Raw genomic sequence first — 21,196 nt, 5'->3', positions numbered from 1 at the left:
ACATTTTTTTATTTAAAATGAACAATGGGATACCCTGTTATTTCTAGGAAACTCATGAGGACCATAATACAACAAGTCCACATTAACTGTGCCATTTGAGACAGGGTCTCTATGAAGTTGGTATATTTTTCCACCAAAAAAATCCCTGCTGTAATATGTCAATATGTGTTTTGTATGTTTAATGTTGAATAATGACGGATGTTATGATGCCAGTCATGTACGAAAACAACTGCAGTGCCCAACTTTTATCTGCTAGGTGTACTTGATCAAGAGACACACTCATGCACACACAATCTCGATCTCTGTACTCTGAAGGAGGTCGTTCACCTGGGATTGGTGTGAATTAGCTGGCTGATGCAGTTTCTCGCTCCCAAACTGAGAAGGCATGGGGACCTGAAAGAATCTATATACTGCCGGGGGGTATAGGAAAATAGAGCTGAAGGTGTCCATGAAAAGAGAAAGCAGACATCATCAGCACTATGCCGTAACAGGAGACAGCTGTGAGCATGTGTGGATGGTGAGAACATCTCATGGGGAAAAATAAGCTAGTGGGGTTTTTCCTGCCATGGGCTACGCCAATACTTACTGCTGCTTCATACACACACATATACGCCAAAATGAGTGAAGCTAAACTGAAAGGCTTTTTATATTTAGTAAATTATACACCAGCACAGAGAAACACACATCCATGAACACCATATTAGTGATAATTGTTATAAATTGGTTGATAGCTATAGAAATCCCTTCAAGTTAAGATAAAGGAGTTACGAATCTATCAAGTGCTAGATCAGTGCTTTCCAACCCTGTTCCCAAAGATGGACCGATAGCACACATTTTGGATGTCTCCCTAATCCATTTGTGAGTCTCTAAAGAGCCGATAGAGTGTGTTTGTTCTGAAAATGTGTACTGTTGGTGTGTCTCCAGGAAGAGGTTGTGAAACACTGGTTTAGATACAGTAGCTAGTCAAGATTTGGTTATTAATTAGCTGGATTGCCAGTCGGAAGGCCTGTTTTAGCTTTGGTAGACCACATTGGTCAAGATGATAAACGACCTGCAATCTTAGGTGGGCAAGCTGGTTTTTGTAGCATTGTTACTAGTTTCATCTGACTTTCACACATGTGCTGGTGATACCAAGAGCCTAGCTCAAACATTTTGGTCAATCAAATTTACCACAAACAAAATGTTCATCCAGCTTCACTAGCAAAGTTCTGCTGCTAAACAGTATTACTGTGCTTGTCCTGTCACCAGCACAAACTAGCATAACCCAGCTTACTTTGGGCCTTTAGGCAGCAAAGTTGCTTAAATTACACCGTTTTTCTACAGGCTTGTTTATGAGAGACAGTCTGACAATTTCTTAACAAGTACAGAAGCAATCCATTTGCATACTCATTTAGACTAATTATATCATTTGTCACTGAAAAATGGCAGAAGAATAAACAAATCTCCCATCATCCGATGACAAACACCATCTCTGAACTAAAGAATATTAATAGACTCATCTAAGAACAGCAAGGCAGTGCAACTCACTGTATTGACCTGTTCTATATGGGTGACCCATAAAACAAAGAACCAGCACCCTGAGTTTTAATAGAAATTGGGACAGATGCAACACACCACCAGACGCACACACTTTCCCCAAACAGCCATACGTGCGTTCACTGAACGAATAGGCTAGGACGGGACTTTCCTATTGAGCGCAAGTAATGTTTGAGCCTCGCACCCTGGGCTGAAATCTCCATTCCATGTCACAGGATTAAAGCTTTATTTATACAGTATTAATACAAGGGGCTGTTTTCTAGGTTACACTTAGAAAATCTCCCAGAAGCCCGTCCAAGTATCTGATCAACTACAATATAAGCAGCTCACCTACAAACACACACACACACACACACACAAATGCTGCACTGACCCCAGCTGCTTCGCTGTCAATGCTCAAGCGATTTCTGTCCGCAAACAGCTCAGCGTGGCCTGATTTAAGATAAAGACTATGGCTTTCTATTTCTTGATGAAACTAGGAATGTAAAGAAGGGCTTATTGCAGTGAATATGATAATTACAGAGGCTAGGAATGAGTATATGGGACATTTCAGTCCACAGAAACACACTCCCACACACACAGTGTAACCTGGGAGAATTCATTAAACCTGACCTGTGCTCTCTGGAAGATGAGTTCCCTACTGTGTATTGGGCTCTGGCTTTCTAAAACAAGAATTTTTATAACACAGTCCTACCAAACCATTGGAGAAATGGCCAACATACAGTGTACAATTATCCTTGTCAATCTACACCAGGCTGAGGTCATTTAACCACTCTCACCTCAATATCTTGTGGTGTTCACTGCAAAAACAATGTCCTGGTAAGTCACACTTACCCATGACTGAAACCAACTCCCTACTGTTTATAAACCATGAGTAAGAAGTGAATTAGCACCTCCACCTCTTTGAAACACTAAACAAACCCAACTTAGCTGGGCTTCTGTCTGCTTCCATTCATACGGCTAAGTAGTGCTCAACACTCAAATATTTACACATACGCACGACTTTCATTTGAATTATACTTGTTTTCATTTGCTATTACTGTTCCCTTTGACTATCCTCAGGATAGAAGCATCACAAAAAACATCTCTCATGTCTCACCTGTGCCTCATAGAAAGCAAATTGATTGTTTAGGGTTTCAAATTTCACTTGAACAAAAGACCTCAGAAATGTCACAATATCAAAAAATAAATAAAATAAAAAATAAATTGTTATCCACATCCTTTTTTAGCTTTATACTGATACTGTTTATGAACAATAATCTCACTTAAGTCTGTTTGTTTCTCCTAAGGAATTCTAGGAGAAACATCTAAATGAAATCGGTTCATAACTGAAACAGAATTGGACAGTTAAATATCCAAATAAAAAAAAAACTGAAACTTCTGTCATCATTTATTCACCCTCATATAATTGCAAAAAAAAAAAAAAAAAAAAATACAAATCCAAAATATCTTCTTTAATTTTACACATTAAAGTCATACAGTTTTGGAACTACCCCTATCCCAGTTTCTGTTTTGGGTAAACTAACCCTAACTCCTTAGCTATATGAAAAAGCGACCTATTAGAGATACAGCTTTCCTCTATCTGCCAGATCAGACAGAACACTCGGGTACAAACTCAGTATCAACTAAAATATTTCTCAATACTGCCATTTGCAATTTTAGTAGAAATATTTAAGACAAGTTGATATACAACTTACAGTTAAGTATCCTGAGGCATGAAAACAAAAACAACAATCTCTGAGTAAAAGTTCATTCATTGCTCAATCAGCAATTAAAAATCAGATATATGATCCCAACAAAAACTAAATAAAAATAAGTGTTTCACATTAATGTCACTGTCTCAATAGTTCTTCCTGAAACAAAGAAGAAACATCTGAGGCAATGCTACTGTCACATTACTCTGAGCGGGATGACCAGTCTCTTATAAATGAATTATTCACTCATAAATAATTATCCACAATCTTTATAGACAATACTTGAGACTTGAAAAAAGAAAAGAGGGTAAATAGTAGCTTTGACCAAGGCAGAATCTACTGTGTGTAGTCATGAGTGTGTATGTTTGTGTGAGAGTCAGGGCTCCTCCAGGCCGTCCCGCCGTGGCGTCTAACTGTCTGGCCTTACTGCTGAGAACATGCCGCTTAATTGAATCCTACACCTGTTACTGGCAGGTACAAGTGCTGCCAACAGGGGGCAGAGCTCTGTGTGGCACTGGGCATCCTCTTCAAAGCTGGATCGGTCATTGTGTGCTTATTTACGTCAGCGAGTGTGTTAAGCATGTGAATGAGCGTCAGTGTGTTTTTAAGAGAGAGAGACAGATGTAGACAGAAAGGAAGGTGTAAAATACTGCAGTTTTGTGCGTCTGAATGCGAGCGAGAAAGAGAAAGACAGGGAAAGGTTATAGGGAAGTGTTGCTGTGTGCTTGGAAGCAGAGAGAGGGATGAAAAAGGTTATTCCTGTGAAATGAGAATAAGGATTGAGTTAATCTGATAAAGACTAGAAGGGCTCCCAGTTTGTGTCCTGGACAGTAAGGGGTTAGCAGCAAGACACAAACATGTGCTATGTCTGTTCCATGTACACATTCTACAAGCAAACACACACAGATACACGCTAAAACACACACGCCTCAATAATATCCACATCCTTCAAAAACACACACTGTATTCAAATTCACAGGCTTACTGTACAAAAAGCCTACTTACAGTATATGTCAACACTCATTAATCACATATTCCGGCAAACAAATGTTGCTACTCCTATCGTAACAAGGACTTTCCATAGGTGATGTGATTTTTAAACTGAGCTAATGATATTTTCTATCCCCTAACCCTCATAGAAAACATTTAGCATTTTTATTTTGCATAAAATATAGTTTATTATGTGTATTTAGCTATCTGAATCGTTAGGACAGTTGGGATGTCCTCGTAATGTAGGCTTAGTGAATAGATGTACATCATGAGGACATTGTTGATCCACTTCAAACCAGTCCAGTGCTAAACAGTTGCTAGGTGTTTGCAGTGGCTGCTGGCACTTTACTACATGTTATTCTGGGTGGTTTCTTACTGGCTTAGTTCAACTAAAATGAATATTCTGTCATCATTCACTCGTTCTTATGCTGTTCCAAACCTGTATGACTGACTTTCTTTTGTGGAACACAAATAAGGATATTTTGAAAAATGTCACAGTGTCTTTATGGGCATTCAATGAAAGTCAATGAGGTCCTTTTTTCAAGCATATTCCTTTGTGTTCTGCAGTAGAAAGAAAATTGTGCAGGTTTAGAACAACATATGAGTGGGAGTAAATGATGACAGCGAATGGTTAGGCTTTTCTGGTCCCTACAAATAGCTTGGGTTCTTATCTAGTGTATGTGACAATTTTGCCTGATTTAATGCCCCTTTTTTATTATATATATATATTTTTACATTTATTTATATTTTTTTGTGCCAATTTTACATATCTAGTAAAAATTATTAAGTAACAAAAATATACATCTTAATTTTTTATTTTTAAAATATTTATTTAAATAAAAGCACATGTCTGTTTAGCAAGACTGTTTAGTGTGTGTATATATATATATATATATATATATATATACACACACACACACACACACAAACACAATTTATTTTGGACATTTAAAAAAAAAAAAGAAAAAAAAAAAAAAAAAGGAAATAAAATAGGTTTAATGGTATTCCAAAAAATAAATAAATAAATAAAACCCTGTCATAATTTATTCACTTTATTCACTCTACACTGTGACATTCTAATTTCTGTGGAACATTAAAGAAGAGGCTCCTGTTTTTTGTACATTAAATGGAAGTCAGTGGTGTCCTGAAGTGTTTGGTTATTAACTTATCTTTTTTGTGTACAACAGAAGAAAGTCATACAGGTTTGGAACAACTTGAGTGAGAGTAGAATGATGACAGAATCTCTTTTTTAGGGTGAACTATTCCTTTAAATGGTTGTTCAAATCACTACCTCTAAGTATTGCTTTAGCAAGCAGCACTAATAAAAACAGCCACAGACACGAGCCTGATTGCATTTGATTATGTGTGAATATGTGAGTTTGAAAATACCTTGAGTTGCATTAGGACTCACTATGCCATGCTAGTCAGCGTCATAGTGACTGTACACCTAAGAGATGTTTGCTCACACTGAAAAGGATAATGACGATGTATGGATGCATTTTTCGTTTCTGTGCTCTCTCTTGATCATGTTCTGTCCCCTGGGCCTGCTCTCCCAGCCACTCTGTCTGTCCAGAACAGTCTATCTGTGACTGAATTACATCACATTATACTCTCATTGAAATTCGTGACCACCTGCACACGATTCGGCTCTTTAGCTTTAACGATACAAACACACACACACACAAACACACACACACACACAGGCTCCTATCTCTCTGCCCAGGTCATGTGACAATGCGTGTGCATGAACTATACTTGATATGTTGCCCTTAGAAGGATAGCTCATCCAAAAATTACAGTTCTGTCATCATTTATTCACATTCATGTCAAAACAGTGTTGTTGTCTTTCACAAATAAATAAATCTGAAACAAAACAAAACCAAATATAGGTTACATGGAAAAACAAAACAAAATGTAATTAAATAAACTTATTAGAAATGTTGCATGAAAATTAAACAAATAAGTTTGGTTGCATTTTTAAAATGGATTAAATTGTCAGCTAAATGCAATAAATAAATAAAATAAAGCTAATTCAAAATATTAATAATTATTATAATAGTGTAATTACATTGACAATTACATTTGTTATAAAAGTTTGTTGCAGTATTAAACTTAATACAATTGAATAAAAATAAAGCTAAAAACAAGTATCACAAAGCTAATAAATTTGACAGCACAAAACAATTACTAAATCAGACTAAAATTAAAATGAACATTGAAAATATAAAAAAATAAAGCTAATTCAAAATATTAATTCAAACTATAATAGCAAACAAATTATGGTCTTGACAATTAAACAAATATGTTTAAGTTAAATAGAAATAAAAAAGGAATAAAACTAACAAAAGCACATAAAAATGATTAAAACAAACAAATGAAAACTGAAAATATATGTAAAAAACTATTTCAAAATATTAATAAAATAATAGTATATAAATACTACTAAAATAAAATTAATCAAAACTGATCAAAACCTCTTAAAAAAGGAAGCTGTGTAGCAGAATGTCCAAGCTGCCCCCCCCCCCCCATACAATAAAAGTGAATGGGGACCACTGGAAAGCCATGCTCACCATTCAGTTTCATTAGAAGAAGAGAAACTTGGACATTCTGCTAGATAACTCCTCTTTTTTGTTTTTTAGCTGAACTATCCCTTTAACACTTGCCCAGAGATGAAAAACAGTGTGTATATGTGTGTGTCTCAAACAAGGACAAACCCTGAGCACAACAGCATCAAGGCACTTACCGAGATTCCATAATCAGACAGTTAATCGATCCTTAAACCAACAAGTGGTAATAAACAAAGACTGCGTAGGTGAGTGGTCGGGACAATGTTGTTAATGAAAATAACTGTAAACTGTTAATGAAATAGATAGAGGATAGTGGAAATAATTAGCATCAGAGAGAGAGAGAGAGAGGACAGATAAAGCAGGGGAAGAGGGGAAGGGAGGGGGCCGGCTATCCGCTATGGCATGATTGCAGGTAAAAACACTCTGAAATGTAGGGCAGAACTCTCTCGACATTTGCCAACAGCACCATGGGGAGGAAACAAAATGGAGGACCGACATCGAAGATGTGTAAACTGATGTCAGTGTCAGATTCACACTGAGGTGCAGGTCTCAGAACAGGTTTAGTACTCATTCCCACAAAAACAGAGACAGAACAGGGACACACACACACACACACACAGACACGTGTGTTTCTGAATGGTGCAGTCAGGAAATTCACGTAAGAGTATGGGAACCAAATGACAGATTTGCTCTGTTCCAATCTCTAGGCAAGCTGCCTATCAAGACTACATTTTACGAAGCGGTTTTTGTCATGTACACTTCAAAAGAAATATCCATTGCAATGAGCTCTACGAAAATTGTCAGAGACGGTGGGTGGAATCGAAAGAAATGTCAATTGTGTCAGGGTCCTGATCATTGTGTCAGGGTTTATTATGTGGTATTGATCAGCTTACTGCACATCATTTAGCTTATTATGCAGTTACTTACCAAATACATCAATTAAGGGATGTTAAGTATTGACTGCGAAGTGCTACGAGAAACAAAAGGGAAATAGTTAGCACTAAATAGTTAGTAATAGTTAATCTAGTACAAAATGCAGCTGCTAGACTAAGTATGAGTCAGTAGCTCCTTTTTTATCACCATTTCACTGGTAACCCATCAAATTTAGAATTGACTTTTAAGTTCTTCTATTTGTGTATAAAGCCTTTAACAATTTGGCCCCTCAGTACCTGACAGACCTGCTTCATCCTTACACCCCTTCTAGAACATTGAGATCTTGTGATCTGGGTCTACTCATGGTGCCTAGATGTAGACTTAAAAAACGTGGTGATCATGCTTTTGCGACTGCAGGTCTGAAACTCTGGAATAGTCTAGCTCTTTATATCAGATTAGCCCCCTCTATTTCTGCTTTTAAGTCTGCTCTAAAGACATATTTCTTCTCTCTAGCCATCAATACCCCTTGATCTCTGGTCCAACAGTTGTTTTGTTAGTGTTGTTTTTTAAATTTGATAGTCTGTTTTTATCCATCTTATTTGAGTTTTTTATTTTATCCTGTGCAGAACTTTGGTCAACCTTGGTTGTTTTTTAATGAGCTCTTTCCTTAGGAGACTATTATTATTATCAGCAATATTTGACTTTAGAATGTCACAATGGACCAAGTATTTGGAGTTGAAAGTAAAAGTATTTTTTTAGAACTGAAAACACCAATAATAATTAAACATGCATTAACGCAGTTCTTATCATCATCATTATTATTTTGAAAGTCCATTGCTCACTGGCACTGAACACCCATACAGACAAACCATGGGTCACAGGAGGGGTGGGATATTGATCCGCACTGGTTTGGGATGGGCTTCATCATGAGTTGAGAGCATTGGGGAGGACCTGACACCGTGTCTACACTGAATGGGCTTTTTGCTCTTTTGTTCATATAGCAGTACTTTTAAAATGAAAGTGTGCAATACAGAACTTCTGAATTAATTATTGAATTTTGCACATAACAATGTGATTAATCACAATTAAAAATTGTAATCTTTGCCCAGCATTAAATAATAATAATAATCTTACTGATCCCAAACTTTTGAACATTAATGTATTCACATTTCTGGCCAATAAAATCTTATTTAAAATGAGTATATCCCCTCCTTCTGAAACCATCTTCCATGGACTTAACTGTTCATATCTGTGATGTAACGTCGAGGCCATTGGCTTTTAAAAAAACGATGAGCCCTTCAATATGCCCTGCCCTCACTTCCTGTTTCAAAATTGCACTTTTAAGCCATTTTATGGCGTCTTGAAGGCCTAGTATGACCACATTCTCATTGCAGTCTCTGTCTATGTAGAGAACAATTCAAATCTGTCACTTAGCCCCGGCTGATAGTCGCCAATGTAGACAGTATCAACGAGAGGGTTTACTAGGGTTTGGAACAGATTGTTCAAATCTTATAGCCAGCTGTAGTTGATATGAGGCTGAATTATGCCTGGTTCAAGCTCAGTTCAAGTCTTGCAAAAGTTTGAAACTGAATACTCAAGAGACTGGGAAGAGAACCAAGTACACCTGAATCTCTGTGATTGGCTGGCTGAGCTGATTCAGGCTGCGAGCTGATTGGCACCACAGAGAGAGGCCATGTGAGTGGAGCCCGCTCTGTCTAACAAGGCAGCCATCTTACAGAGACGCCAACTGCCACCGAACCCTTCCCTTTGGACACGTGCAAACACACCATGGGGAGGGAGTGACTGCTAGAGATGCCACTGAGAAGCATCCAAAAGCAGACAACAAAACAGAAGGGATTAAAAAGAAGAATGATGCCACTGGCAGAAGACAAATTAGAGAAGAGGGGCCAGAGGAAGTGTGTGGAGGGGGGAATCTGAGGTAGGCAACCTGCAGCTGCTTTTGATGAACACATGAGAATTTGGAAGAGGACAGGAATAGATGAAAATGAGAGAGAATGTGACATGGCAAAAACAAGAAAGCTTGTAAAGAGTCACAGTGAAGCACCTGGAAATGGGAGAGAGCATTTGGCAGGGGGTCAGGCAGTTACCAGCTCTACAAATCGTTACTCTAATCCAAAATAACATACAAAGAAAACACAGGGGTTAACCTGAAGGAAGGAAGACAAACAAAAAAAGGGTCTGCAAAAAAATAAGGTTTCAAACAGTATGGAGGAGTCGCTTTGGATCTGGAAGGACAGATACAAAATTAATCGCAAACAATAGAGAAATGAATAAATTATGGTTCATGATAGAGGGTGGAATTGCACAGATGGGTGCACGTGTCAGGGGAGGATATGGGTTTTGGTGGGAGAAATTACTTCCTGTCCAGCAGAAAAGCAGAGCGGAGGAGCGCTCGATGTAAAGTGCGAGTGCGTGCGAGAGAGAAAGAATAGAGCGTGTGCACGCGTGCATGTGCCACATTTAGTTGCGAGCGTGTTTCCCTTGGGGTAGAAGTGATCAGATTAAAGGATGGTTATTAATTTCTCAAATAGACTTAATTGGAACTTTTAGCAGGACAGCTGGTGGAGATCTGCTGTTTTTCCTCAAGTGAGAGTTGTGTGAGTGTGTGCATGTTCGATATGCATGCATGAGGTCTTCTGAGCACAGGGATTAGTGCGTGGATGCAGGACCGTATGTATGATGACGCTTGTCTGTGTTATCTGAAACAAGAACCAAATCTGGAAGGAGTTTCGGTAATAAGCCAGAGAAAGCAAGTGAGAAAACGTGAGAGAAAGAGAAAGAGAGAAGGAGGGATATAAACATCAAACATGAGCACTACACAAGGTGCTGGGTTAGGAGAGGGGGATGAGGGAAGGAAAGGAAACGGAAGAGGAAGTGGGGGAGGAAGAGGAGGAGGAGGAGGAGGAGGGCGGGCAGGGCGAGCTGTGGTTTTTATGTTCATTGTGGTCTTTACCTTTTTGGTCCACTTCTATTCAAGCATCGGAAAAAAGAGAGAGAAGACAGAGAGAGAGCAAAAGAAAGAGCGAAAGAGAGAGAGAGAGTGAAGATAATGAAAGAAAAAACAGGTGCAGGAAAAAAGAGAAAATTGAGATTAAATAAAAGGCTATCCTTTGTCAAATCATGTCATTCTGTCAGTGTGATGTAGGCTCTTTACAGAGAAGATGACTCGAGTGAGTAATGAGAGGGGAGAATGGCCTCAACTGCTTTCACAAAGTTTCACAAAACCCCTTCCAGTCTTCCTGTCACATGACACACATACACTTCCCCCAATCACACACACTCCGCCCCCTCTCCCCTCCGACCGTCTGTCATTCCATTATCCATGCTTCTGCATCTTTGGGCTGCTGTGAGAGAAAGAGCATGATGTATGTTCGAAACGGCATAGCACGCATACCAGTTTTGCAGCGTGTATACTGTGCGCAGTATGCCAATTTGAACCTGAAATACATGCATGGCCTGGCACATTTGCTGAAGATGTGTGCAACAGAGGGCACTGTGTGGAATAATGTATTCCATAATGCAATACACTGTACATGACTTTCTATGTTTAGGACCCAAATGTGCAAGTATGTGGATGTTAATGATTCCAGTATGCAAGTTCTGTTTCGTTTGACGTGTTGAGAAATGTGTCAGGTTGCAATTCATAATGCAACGCAAGTTCTTAGCACTGCCACAAGGCTGTATTACAACGAACATTTTTAGGCCCCAAATTGTACAATAAAGAAGAATGTGAATGCAAATGCTTCTAGTATGTATCTTATTTGTCACGCATTGCGAAATGTGGCAGGCCGCAATTCACAATGAAAACCAACGCAACTTGTTAGCATTACATGGGGATTGCATTGAACGGATATGCAAATTCTTCAAGTACGCAAGTTGTAATTCATACATTGATACATTGCGATACATTGGCCACAATTCGCAAACACACTGCAAGTTCTTAGCATCGCCACAACGTTGTTTTAGCTGACAATTTTAGGCCCAAATTGTACAATACACAAATATGTGAATGCAAATGTTTCAAATACGCAAGCACTATTTAAATTGTCACACATTGCGAAATGTGCCAGGTTGCAATTTATAATAAAAAGCAAGATCTTAGTATTTCCACAAGGTTGGCAAATATTTTTAGGCCCAAAATGTACAATACACAATTATGTGAATGCAAAATCTTTTTTTACTACACAAAATTTATTTAATGTGCAATGCTTTATGAAATGTGTCAGGCCACAATTTGTGGTGTACAAGGTTGTCAAGGCAAATATTTGTATACCGATATGTACAATGCACAAGTATGTGAATGTAAAACCTTTTAGTATGTAAATAAATGAATAAATAAATAAATAAATTGGCCTATGCAGTATATGCTGTGTGGTAAGTGCGCTAGTATGCCATTTCAAAAATATTCCCAAGTGTGCTGGAGTCTTCTGCAGCTGTGAGGAGGAAAAAAGGGTTAAAAAAGAGACAGATTGATGCAGTGATGGATATGAGAGAGAGAGAGAGAGAGAGAAGAGAGGTGATGGAAAGGCTGATTTCTCTCTGAACCTAAAGGGGCTGGTTCCGGCTCGGCTGGGATCGATGAGCAAGTTATTCTTTCTCTCTCACAGAGCTTGACCACTTATCGTTTCTACACACAGAATCCATCGAGATCCAGCTGCCAGTCACTGATTACGATATGTGGGACCGTGTGGCTTAGCTGAGGTACATTTTTGAAAACCAGAAACTCTCTGAGAGGAGGAGACAGGCCATAGTAAGAAAGAGTTGGAAAGAGAGGTAGGCAGAACCGAGGAATATTTTGTTTCCACTGTCTGTCAAGTTTGCGGTGGTCAGTCTGGTTTTGGGAACATGGTTAAGGCTGCTCCATGCTGCAGCTTATTCTAACCAGGAACCGCCCTAATGTTAGCAAATTTTCACAAAAGGTCCACTGTTTATTGTCAATAGTGTTGCGCTGTACTAATCACAGCTCACACAAAAATCACTTTTAAACCAAACGGCTTTTGTTCTTCAATGCAGCTAATCTGCATGGCCAATTTGAACCTTTTGCAAAATCTGCTTGGGGAAATTTTCCACCCTCATACAAAATTTCAGATTAAACAGCTGGATTTCTCTCAAATGTGACCACATTATCATACAGGAATTATTTGCATGCCACTGAATGCTTTCTCTCTCTCTCTGTCTGGGTTTAGTTTACTGTGTACAGTATGTGTATGTAAGAGAACAGCTTTGGCGAGTATGACAGTGAGGCAGCCAGCGTGTGACAGTGAGTGACAGCTTCTCGTTGATCTGGATGTGCTAGTAGTGTTAGCCTGTACCCATGGCGGACACAAATAAGCACTCAGGCAACAGTTAACGTGCTAGCGACATGTCTCTGCCTGTTGCCGGCAACACGAAAGCAGCATGTGAAGCTCAGCGCTTCTCTGCCCTGAGACCCAACTGTGTCTCCTAAAAGATAAACTGCAGTATCTTAAGAGGGAGATCTCCAGGGAGAGAGGGATGGAGAGATCAGCGGAGAAAAGAAAGGGAACGAGATGCTCGATTCTGAGCCTGTGCGGGTTTAAGGTTCTGAAGTTGAGGTCTTTGAAGTGGTCTCACACATACAGACACACTTACACAGTCAGTGTAAAGTCAGCGGGCAGCCGTCACTGTCTAACTCACACCATTTGAGAACTAAAGAGCAGGGGGACTAAGGATGGGAATCGGAAAGAATTTAGGTTACTTCAAAATTCCGCTTAATGATTCTGGTTCCGTATCAGTTCCATTACTGTATTCCACCTTTTAGTACTTTTGTGGAAACCCAACTAAACACCAGCTTGGTCAGGGCTAGGAGAGCACAATAAACCAGCTAAGACCAGCAAACCAACTTACACTACCAATCAAAATGTAAAATGGAATAAAATCTATTTAAAAAGAAAACAGTTGTTTTAAATTGTAATAGTATTTCACTATAGCACTGCTCTCACTGTACCTTTCTGCAGCTTTGTTGAGAGATATCTTCCAAATTTAAACATTTGAATGGCAGTGTAGGCTGGTTTAAGCAGGTATTTAAGTAGGGAAATCAGGTTGTGAATGGTTTATCTACTGTACATACAGTACACAGTACACATAATACAGTGACTGTTCTCATTTTACTTGAGTGTTTTGAGTGAATGACTCTAATGGTACATAACCAGCTAGGACAACAAACTGGAAAGAATTGTTGTCTATGGATTTTTTTTTTTTTTTTTTTTTTACTGCATTTACTCTAATTGCATTAAATTTAAACTGTGAAATCAAAACTGCATCCTTTTTTTTTTTTGTGGTGTTGTAGATTCAGTCACATAAAATATACTGACAGTGTACTTTAGCATAGTGTTTAGTCTGCATCAGCAGAACAAAACAGGGGAAAGTAAATGTCATGAAATTGATTTGATTCTAGTATTTTTCCTGTGAAACTCCAACAGAAATTTCTTCACCCTACGGGGGACATGATAACACAAATGCAAAGTGTTTCATTTTATTAAAAAACTAGCCGACAGAAACATCCCTCTATGTGTGTGATTTCATCGCTTGTTTAACAGGGTGATGCAATCTGATGAGAATATTATGCGCCGGTCTTTGCATGAAGGAACAAGCTCTCTTTCTGTACAGATGCCTCAACAATGGTGATTCATATGAGACTTCAATGAGGGACCATGGCATACTGTATGTGTGACCTGGATTTGAGTCACAACAATAGTGTTTTTCCCCTTGAGCCAGAGAGAAATACAGTGAGGAAGACAGAAACACAAAGACAGGACGATAGAATGATAGACAGAACGATAGCTGTTTAGACAGATAGACAATAGAAAGGTAGAATAATTGCTACAATGAAGGAAAGAATGACAGAACAAGTGATAGCTAGAACAACAGAATAAACAATAGACAGAACAAACAAATGAATGATAGATAGATGAAAAATTAAATCAAAGTAGGCAAAGCTTTTTGTTCACAGAAGCTGCATTGGGCGAATTTTAACGCAACGCTTCAGTTAGCGGCTATACATTCGCAGGATTCATGTAATATAATTTGTAACTGTCAATGTAAGGTGACAAGAAACGATATTAACAAAGCTGTTTTCGTCATATATTAGGCATATGATTAATAATGAATGGTCACATATTGTGAATTTATTAAACTTCATTGCATAGCTTTCCCGGTAGCCTTCAATAAAGGAGCTGGTTTAATAAAATGATTCATAAAATGAATAAATATCAGCCAATTATTTGTGCACTTTGTTTACTGACGGAGATGAAAACGAAAATACTATCAGTCAAAGCAGAGAGCTGGTATTGACAATTAATATACTACCCACTCACATAGTTTTAATTTGTTTTCCATATATTTGGCCTTCAATTATTTCCTTTTAAAATGCAAACAAAAGGGCTCTCAGAATGGCTGAAAAATGAAAGAAGAATTGTATACTTTAGTAGCCTAATATTAATAGTATTAAAGTTACATTCAAATGTAAAATAATTTTTATAATTTCAGTTACGGGTCTCCTATGGCTACAAGAGGGCGCATTGAATTTTTAATACAGTTTTTGCATTTGAATGTGGGTTTTTATTTTAAATAAGACGAATATTCAGAATTCAAATTGTAATTTGACAGCCCTAGAACACATGCAGCTCAGTAAAAAAATAAAAATAAAAATGCACTCTGTAATTTTTAAACCCTGGCTACGGCAGGAACATTTCTTCAAAAAGCTGTTATGGAAATGTGAGGAGAAAGAGAAAGATAAAGTGTTAGTTGACTCATTCATGTTTCCTCTTCCACCTGTGGAGAAAAAAAAAAGACAGACATCCACACAATCACACAAACATAAACACTCTCGCGTTACAAACACGTCAAGAGCTTGTGCATGCAGATTCAGATAGATTCTTTCAGTGGCTTCCAGATTTATTTTCCTGTCATTGGTAAGCAAGAACAGGGGCCCTTGAGCCCCTTGAGCCCCTTGAGCCCCTTCAGCCCAGCGGTCTCAGCAATGCTATCAATTACTCATATGATAATGAGGGGCGCTAATGAACATACACCTGAGGAGCACAGCTAGCAGACGCCGAGTGCTTCGCATCGCCACCAGAGCGCATATCCATGCTAAAATTTCTCATGATTTTCTCTGGCATCAGGAGGTGGAGTTGGAGACGAATCCAGCAGAAAACTGTTTGCGTATGTCACTCCATGCACATTCATGAGACTCACGAATTATGTAGGCCTAATGCATATTAATGACTCTCAGCTGCGGCGGTTTCAAAGCTCCCCGTCTCTCTCTCTCTCTCAAAGATCATATTACACCAAAACACCTAGTGCTCATACATACCCCCACTGTTTAACACTTCCTGAGGAGTTGAACTGGAATATCACTCAAATATTTTCTCTCACATTTACACCCTGACTTCCAAGTATTTATGAGGCTGAGAAAAGTAGCATGTATTTCCTAATGAGAAAGTGTATTGCTTTGTGGTTGTCAAACATTAGTGGATCATGTTCATAGTTAAACATTTTAAATAAAGGTTTCAAAATACGTGTTGGGGTCACTGTATGTTAAATAACCATTTACAATGATCCAATATATATATATATATATATATATATATATATATATATATATATATATATATATATATATATATATTAAAATTAGCCAAAATATATATTAAATAAGCCTTACCTACAACATAAAAGAGATCACTTTAGTACTTTCTATATAATTATATTTATAAATAATATATTTCAACTGTAATAGTAGTAGTAGTAGTAACAATAATAATAATAATTCAAAGATAGACATAAAGTAAATAAAAATAAAGATATTAAATATGGTTTTCTGTTAGTATAAAAGAGTTGACTGTAGTTTTTTTCTACATAATTCTGCTTTAATATCTTTAATTAATATAATATAAATTATATAATAATGCATAGTGTGCAACAACAACAACAACAACACAAAAACATTAATAATAAATCACAGATATTAAATATTGTTTACTTTTAGCATAAATGAGCTAACTAGCCATCCACTCCACACTTTGGCATGAAGTGCATTGCCATAGAAATGAATAAAGTCTGATTCTGTGGACTTGAACAGCACAGAGTAATTGTCATCTCGTATTCACTGTGATTTTGGAATGATGTTAACACGACGTTACTCTTAATGTACTGAGGTACTGGACCATTTTATTGGCTGCTGCTCCATTTGAGTGTGAGTTGTCTATTGTGAAGACTAACCTAAGACGGCATTCCTTTAAATGCATCAAATTGCCTTCTCTTGACCTGGCTAAGGATTTCAGATAAGCTAGTGCAAGTATCAAGTGTGTGCGGTCTTGTTATATAATGCAGAATGGCACCGTACACCAAGGAAACATGCCAAATGTCTGGACTAAACTGATTTGTGTCACAAGAGCAAATTAGGACATATTACAGAGGTCGTGGATGCATTAATGCTTCTTGGCCAACATGGGGTTGTGGCTAGATACAGCTCCGACCGGAAATGAACAATGGAATTAATTTTCTACCTATTAGATTGTGTTTTATTAACGTCTATACCTACCCCAACCCTAAACCTACCCTTTACAATAATGGAAAATAGTAATTATTGTTGTACAGTGTGACAAAAACGTTTTGATTTGCACATGCTCCGTAGCCAAATCTGTATCCCTTCTAACCTTAACTCCAACATGGCCTCAGGCTATATGGAATTTAACTGAGTCTCCGCTGACTAAGTCCTGCGCTGTTGCTTGTCTTCATGGGCTGCTGTTTGGAGCAGAGCTGCTTGTTTGTCATTTCCTCGGAGACACTGAGCTCTGTGGATATGAGGGCCAGAAAGTTTGACTCCTGCTGGCACCCAGCATCCAACTTTGACATGTTGGCTGCGATTGAGGTTGTGCCCGAATGAGTGCGTTTATGCGTGTGTGTTGGCGGGCAGGCATACTGACTCTGTCTTTAAGTGTGTGTGTGTGTGTGTGTGAGTGAAAGACAGTTTGGCTGAATCTGACGCCGTTCTGTCTCGTGTGGCTGTTATCATGGAGGCTGCAGCGCTCGCGCACAAACAAGAGTCTGTCGGAAGCGCTGCAAGCCAAGCTATGTCCTTAATCGCAGGAGCCCTTATTCCTCAATCCTTTCATATTAAATAAACAAACAAATGGACATATGTCAGCAGTAAACATGCCAATAACGGCGCGGAACGTGTTCTCCAGCAGCCGTGAAAGATGGGGCATTATCAGAGCAATTAGGCGCAGTAAATTCAATTAATCTCGACAAATCTCCACAGAGGCCTGAGCGATGCCACCATCCCCCGGTAATTAAAAATGGCCGAATTGGTTCGGCGTTCGAGGGGCGTGATGTCTGGATATAATTGAGGCACGTTTCTATTTATTCCGCCACACTAGCCAACAACATGTGGAGCCCGGAGAGGAGCGCGTCCATTCCGTGCCCACAGTCCCTCAGGGGAGATGCGACTGATGGAGGATTCCAATAATTGGCTCTTCTTTGTCACTTCAGACGGCGAGAACTTTTCATCACGGAGGAATCAGGACCCAATTTTCCTCACCTCTCTATTCCTCAAACACCGTAAACAAAGTTTTTAAAAATAGGAGATAAAATGCAAGTCAGCAGCTAGTTAATCACGCATCCTCTCACCTCTGCACACGGCACTATTTCAAATCAACATGCAAGAGATGGCGACTGGGGAGAAGAGAGAGAGAAAAAAGGGAAAATAACTGTGACAGGATAAATGAAGCGGTAAGCAAATTGGTGAGGTGTGCAAGCGTTTCAGCTGTGACTCACGAGCCACTCGCCAACATATGTCATGCTAACACACAGAGTTAGTAGCCGAAACCAAAATTCTGTTGATGAAACAAAACACTGAAGAGCAAAACAATGAAATGCTGCCAAAATTACGCAAAACAAATAAAAAGGTCAAAAAAGAGACAAAACAATTGTCAAAACAACCAAAGAATATTGTCAAAATTTCTATATAAAAAAATAACAAACACAAAATTTAGTATAACAACAACAACTACAGAAAATTAAAGACACAATATTAAAAGAATCGTTGAATCAACAATGAAATGTTGTCAAAATAATGAAACATAAGAACAAATGAAGTTCTGTCAACATAGACAAAACAGAATACTATTAAAATACACAATAAAGACAGTGTTTTTGAGAGAGAGGGAGAGAGACCAGCCGCTGCCTCTGAAGTAAATCTGAGTCTCGCTAAGCACCCGAAAGAGGAAAGCGAGGAATAGTATTTGTACTGTATGTTTTGATGTATTTTTGTGGAAGCGGTTTGAGGATTACGGCCGCTGAGCAAAGGTGGTCAAAGAGTGTGGGCTGAAGAGTCTCGTTCATTTTACACAAGTGTGTGTGTGTGTGTGTGTGTGTGAGAGAGAGAAAGAGTTGGAGAGCTTTAAAGATAAATGCTCAGCTCTTCTGGATGCCTCCCAAAACCTGCAAGAGAAAGAGAAAGAGACAGAAAAACAGGGGAAGTGATGGTGGAGATCGAATAAAAGCATGTCAACGGAAAAAGAAAAGAGATGAAGGCTAAAGAGTGTGCGTATGTGTGAGACAAAGAAAAGGAGAATTCAGCAGGTGAATCAAAAGAGAAACAAAGAACAAAAACACAAGTGTGTAAAAACAAAAGGACTGGATGAGAAATACAAATGTCAGAAGACTGATTGCGAATGAGAAGAGCACACGAAGAAAGCAGAACGGAGAAAGAAAAAGAGATAGGAGGATTAACAGGCAGAGCGGACCGGCGGGTTGTACTCCATCCTCTTTATTTCCTGTGGGAAGAGCAGAGAAACTGACCCCAGGATTATAGATTAGAGTTAATAACCCCCTTCCCGCTCACAGTAAAACCCATTAACATCCCCCCAACACCAAACTACCCTCCTAAAGCCCCACAGACCCACCCTCTGCTGAGTCACGGCCCCGTCTGGACCACCTGCACACATAAAGTGAGCGCTCATGATGGGGAGGAGGGGGGGGGGGTACCGTCTGATGGGAGATTTTCACATGAGCCCAGCTCCCGAACTCCCTCGAAATTCACACCCTGCCTCTCATTCGCGAGTGACGCAGAAAGCCGAGCGTTGCCATGGGAATATTAGCATGTGTGCGACTTGCGGTCGTGCGGTCTGAAATAAATTTGAGGTTTGTGTTAACATTCCCATTGTGCAACGCACGCACGCGGCTAGCCACCTTGCCGTGGCACAATTTTCATTTTGATTGTCTGTCAGAGGGGAGGTAAAGGTGTTTAATGCCAGATAAAGCACCCTCGGGGTCATGTTGGTACTGTGTGAGGCTGTGCACAAGTGTGTTTGTGTGCCTATGATCACCAATAAAGGCTGAGTCTGCATAGAGCTGGGGATACTGAATGCTTATCTGCCCCGCGTTGTGTGTTTATTTGTGTACGGAGCACCTCCCCGATGTGAAAATCTCCCTCAGCCTCTGGAACGTCGCACTGTCGATGGAAAAAAAACGATTTAAAGTGTGAAAGAGTGTGTGTGTGAGTGTTAGAAAGAGAGAGAGCATGTGTGCGTGAAGGAGAGAACGCACTCGCAAGTGTGTGTGTGTGGGACTGAGCGTGAGTGAGTCTGTATGTGTGAGTGTGTGTGAGTGTGTGTGTGTGTGCAGATGGCAGTAGCTGGTTGAAGGGTTGGGGTCTAGGTGGGGGCAGGGTGGGGAGGTGAAGGGGGCGGGGCAGGAGAGGCGAGGGGGTGGGGCTGTTGGGATGGAGTGTGTGTGTCGTTACTCACTGTATGGCACACATTCATACTGGATCTCCAGGTACTTGTAGGTTCCTGGACAGGGGTCAGGAAAAACATCAGACCCAGCCACCACCACACATTGAGTGCGATTATTACACCTACGAAGAGAGAAAGAGAGAGAGAGAGGTGTTTAATAAAAGCCTGTGTCAAAAGTCAATGATCATTCCATCAGTCAAATAAAGGATCTAGTTTTGACATTTTCTCAGATGAATAGGCTGTTATGTATGGAAGCCCATTTCTGCCACTGAATAAAAATTTAAAAGGTATATAGCAGTGGTTCCCAACCTTTTTCAACTCGCGGCCCACACAACCAAACACATATGTTTGCGCGGCCCACTGCAACAAAATTAAATAACCCCGCTATTGTTGGGTTAATAACTTAGTACTCGGAAGCTAGATTGTTAACTGTATTTATTGAATGAACTGGCAATGAACAGAAAATAACTCGGGCTGCATGGCACCGCTTGGCACAACTTCTGTTGTTCTGTAGCATATGCAGCAAAAATATCTAAGATGAATTGGCGGTTTATTCTTAAACCAAAATTGGCGGACCACCTGCAATGCCGCGGCCCACAGGTTGAAAACCACTGGTACATAGAATTAAAGTCACAATTCTGGGAAATTTAATTTCTTGCAGTAGCAAGTTTATGTCCTATTGATTCTGACTTTAGAACTAGCAATTGTGAGTTTGTTTTAGAATTTCGAGAAAAAAAATTTAATTGTGAGATGTAAA

General features: G+C 39.2%; 1 protein-coding gene across 2 annotated transcripts in view; it reads right to left on the bottom strand.

Moving 5' to 3' along the window:
- The window catches only part of adgrl1a (adhesion G protein-coupled receptor L1a), a 149,076-nt gene that overhangs the window by 43,762 nt on the left and 84,118 nt on the right, over positions 1-21,196 (bottom strand). Inside the window, exons 4-5 of one of the 2 annotated variants that reach the window (XM_026215329.1) lie at positions 20,452-20,561; positions 10,635-10,649 (exon numbers count right to left, since the gene is read on the bottom strand). In XM_026215329.1, the coding sequence (XP_026071114.1) occupies positions 10,635-10,649; positions 20,452-20,561 (125 nt within the window). The remainder of the gene's footprint in view (positions 1-10,634; positions 10,650-20,451; positions 20,562-21,196) is intronic. The other variant, XM_026215336.1, reaches the window with a different exon arrangement.

Source organism: Carassius auratus, chromosome 3 (genome assembly GCF_003368295.1).
Source record: "Carassius auratus strain Wakin chromosome 3, ASM336829v1, whole genome shotgun sequence".
NCBI lineage: Eukaryota > Metazoa > Chordata > Actinopteri > Cypriniformes > Cyprinidae > Carassius > Carassius auratus.
The sequence above is the reverse complement of the archived record's forward strand: the minus strand, read 5'-3'. Positions and strand labels throughout refer to the sequence as shown.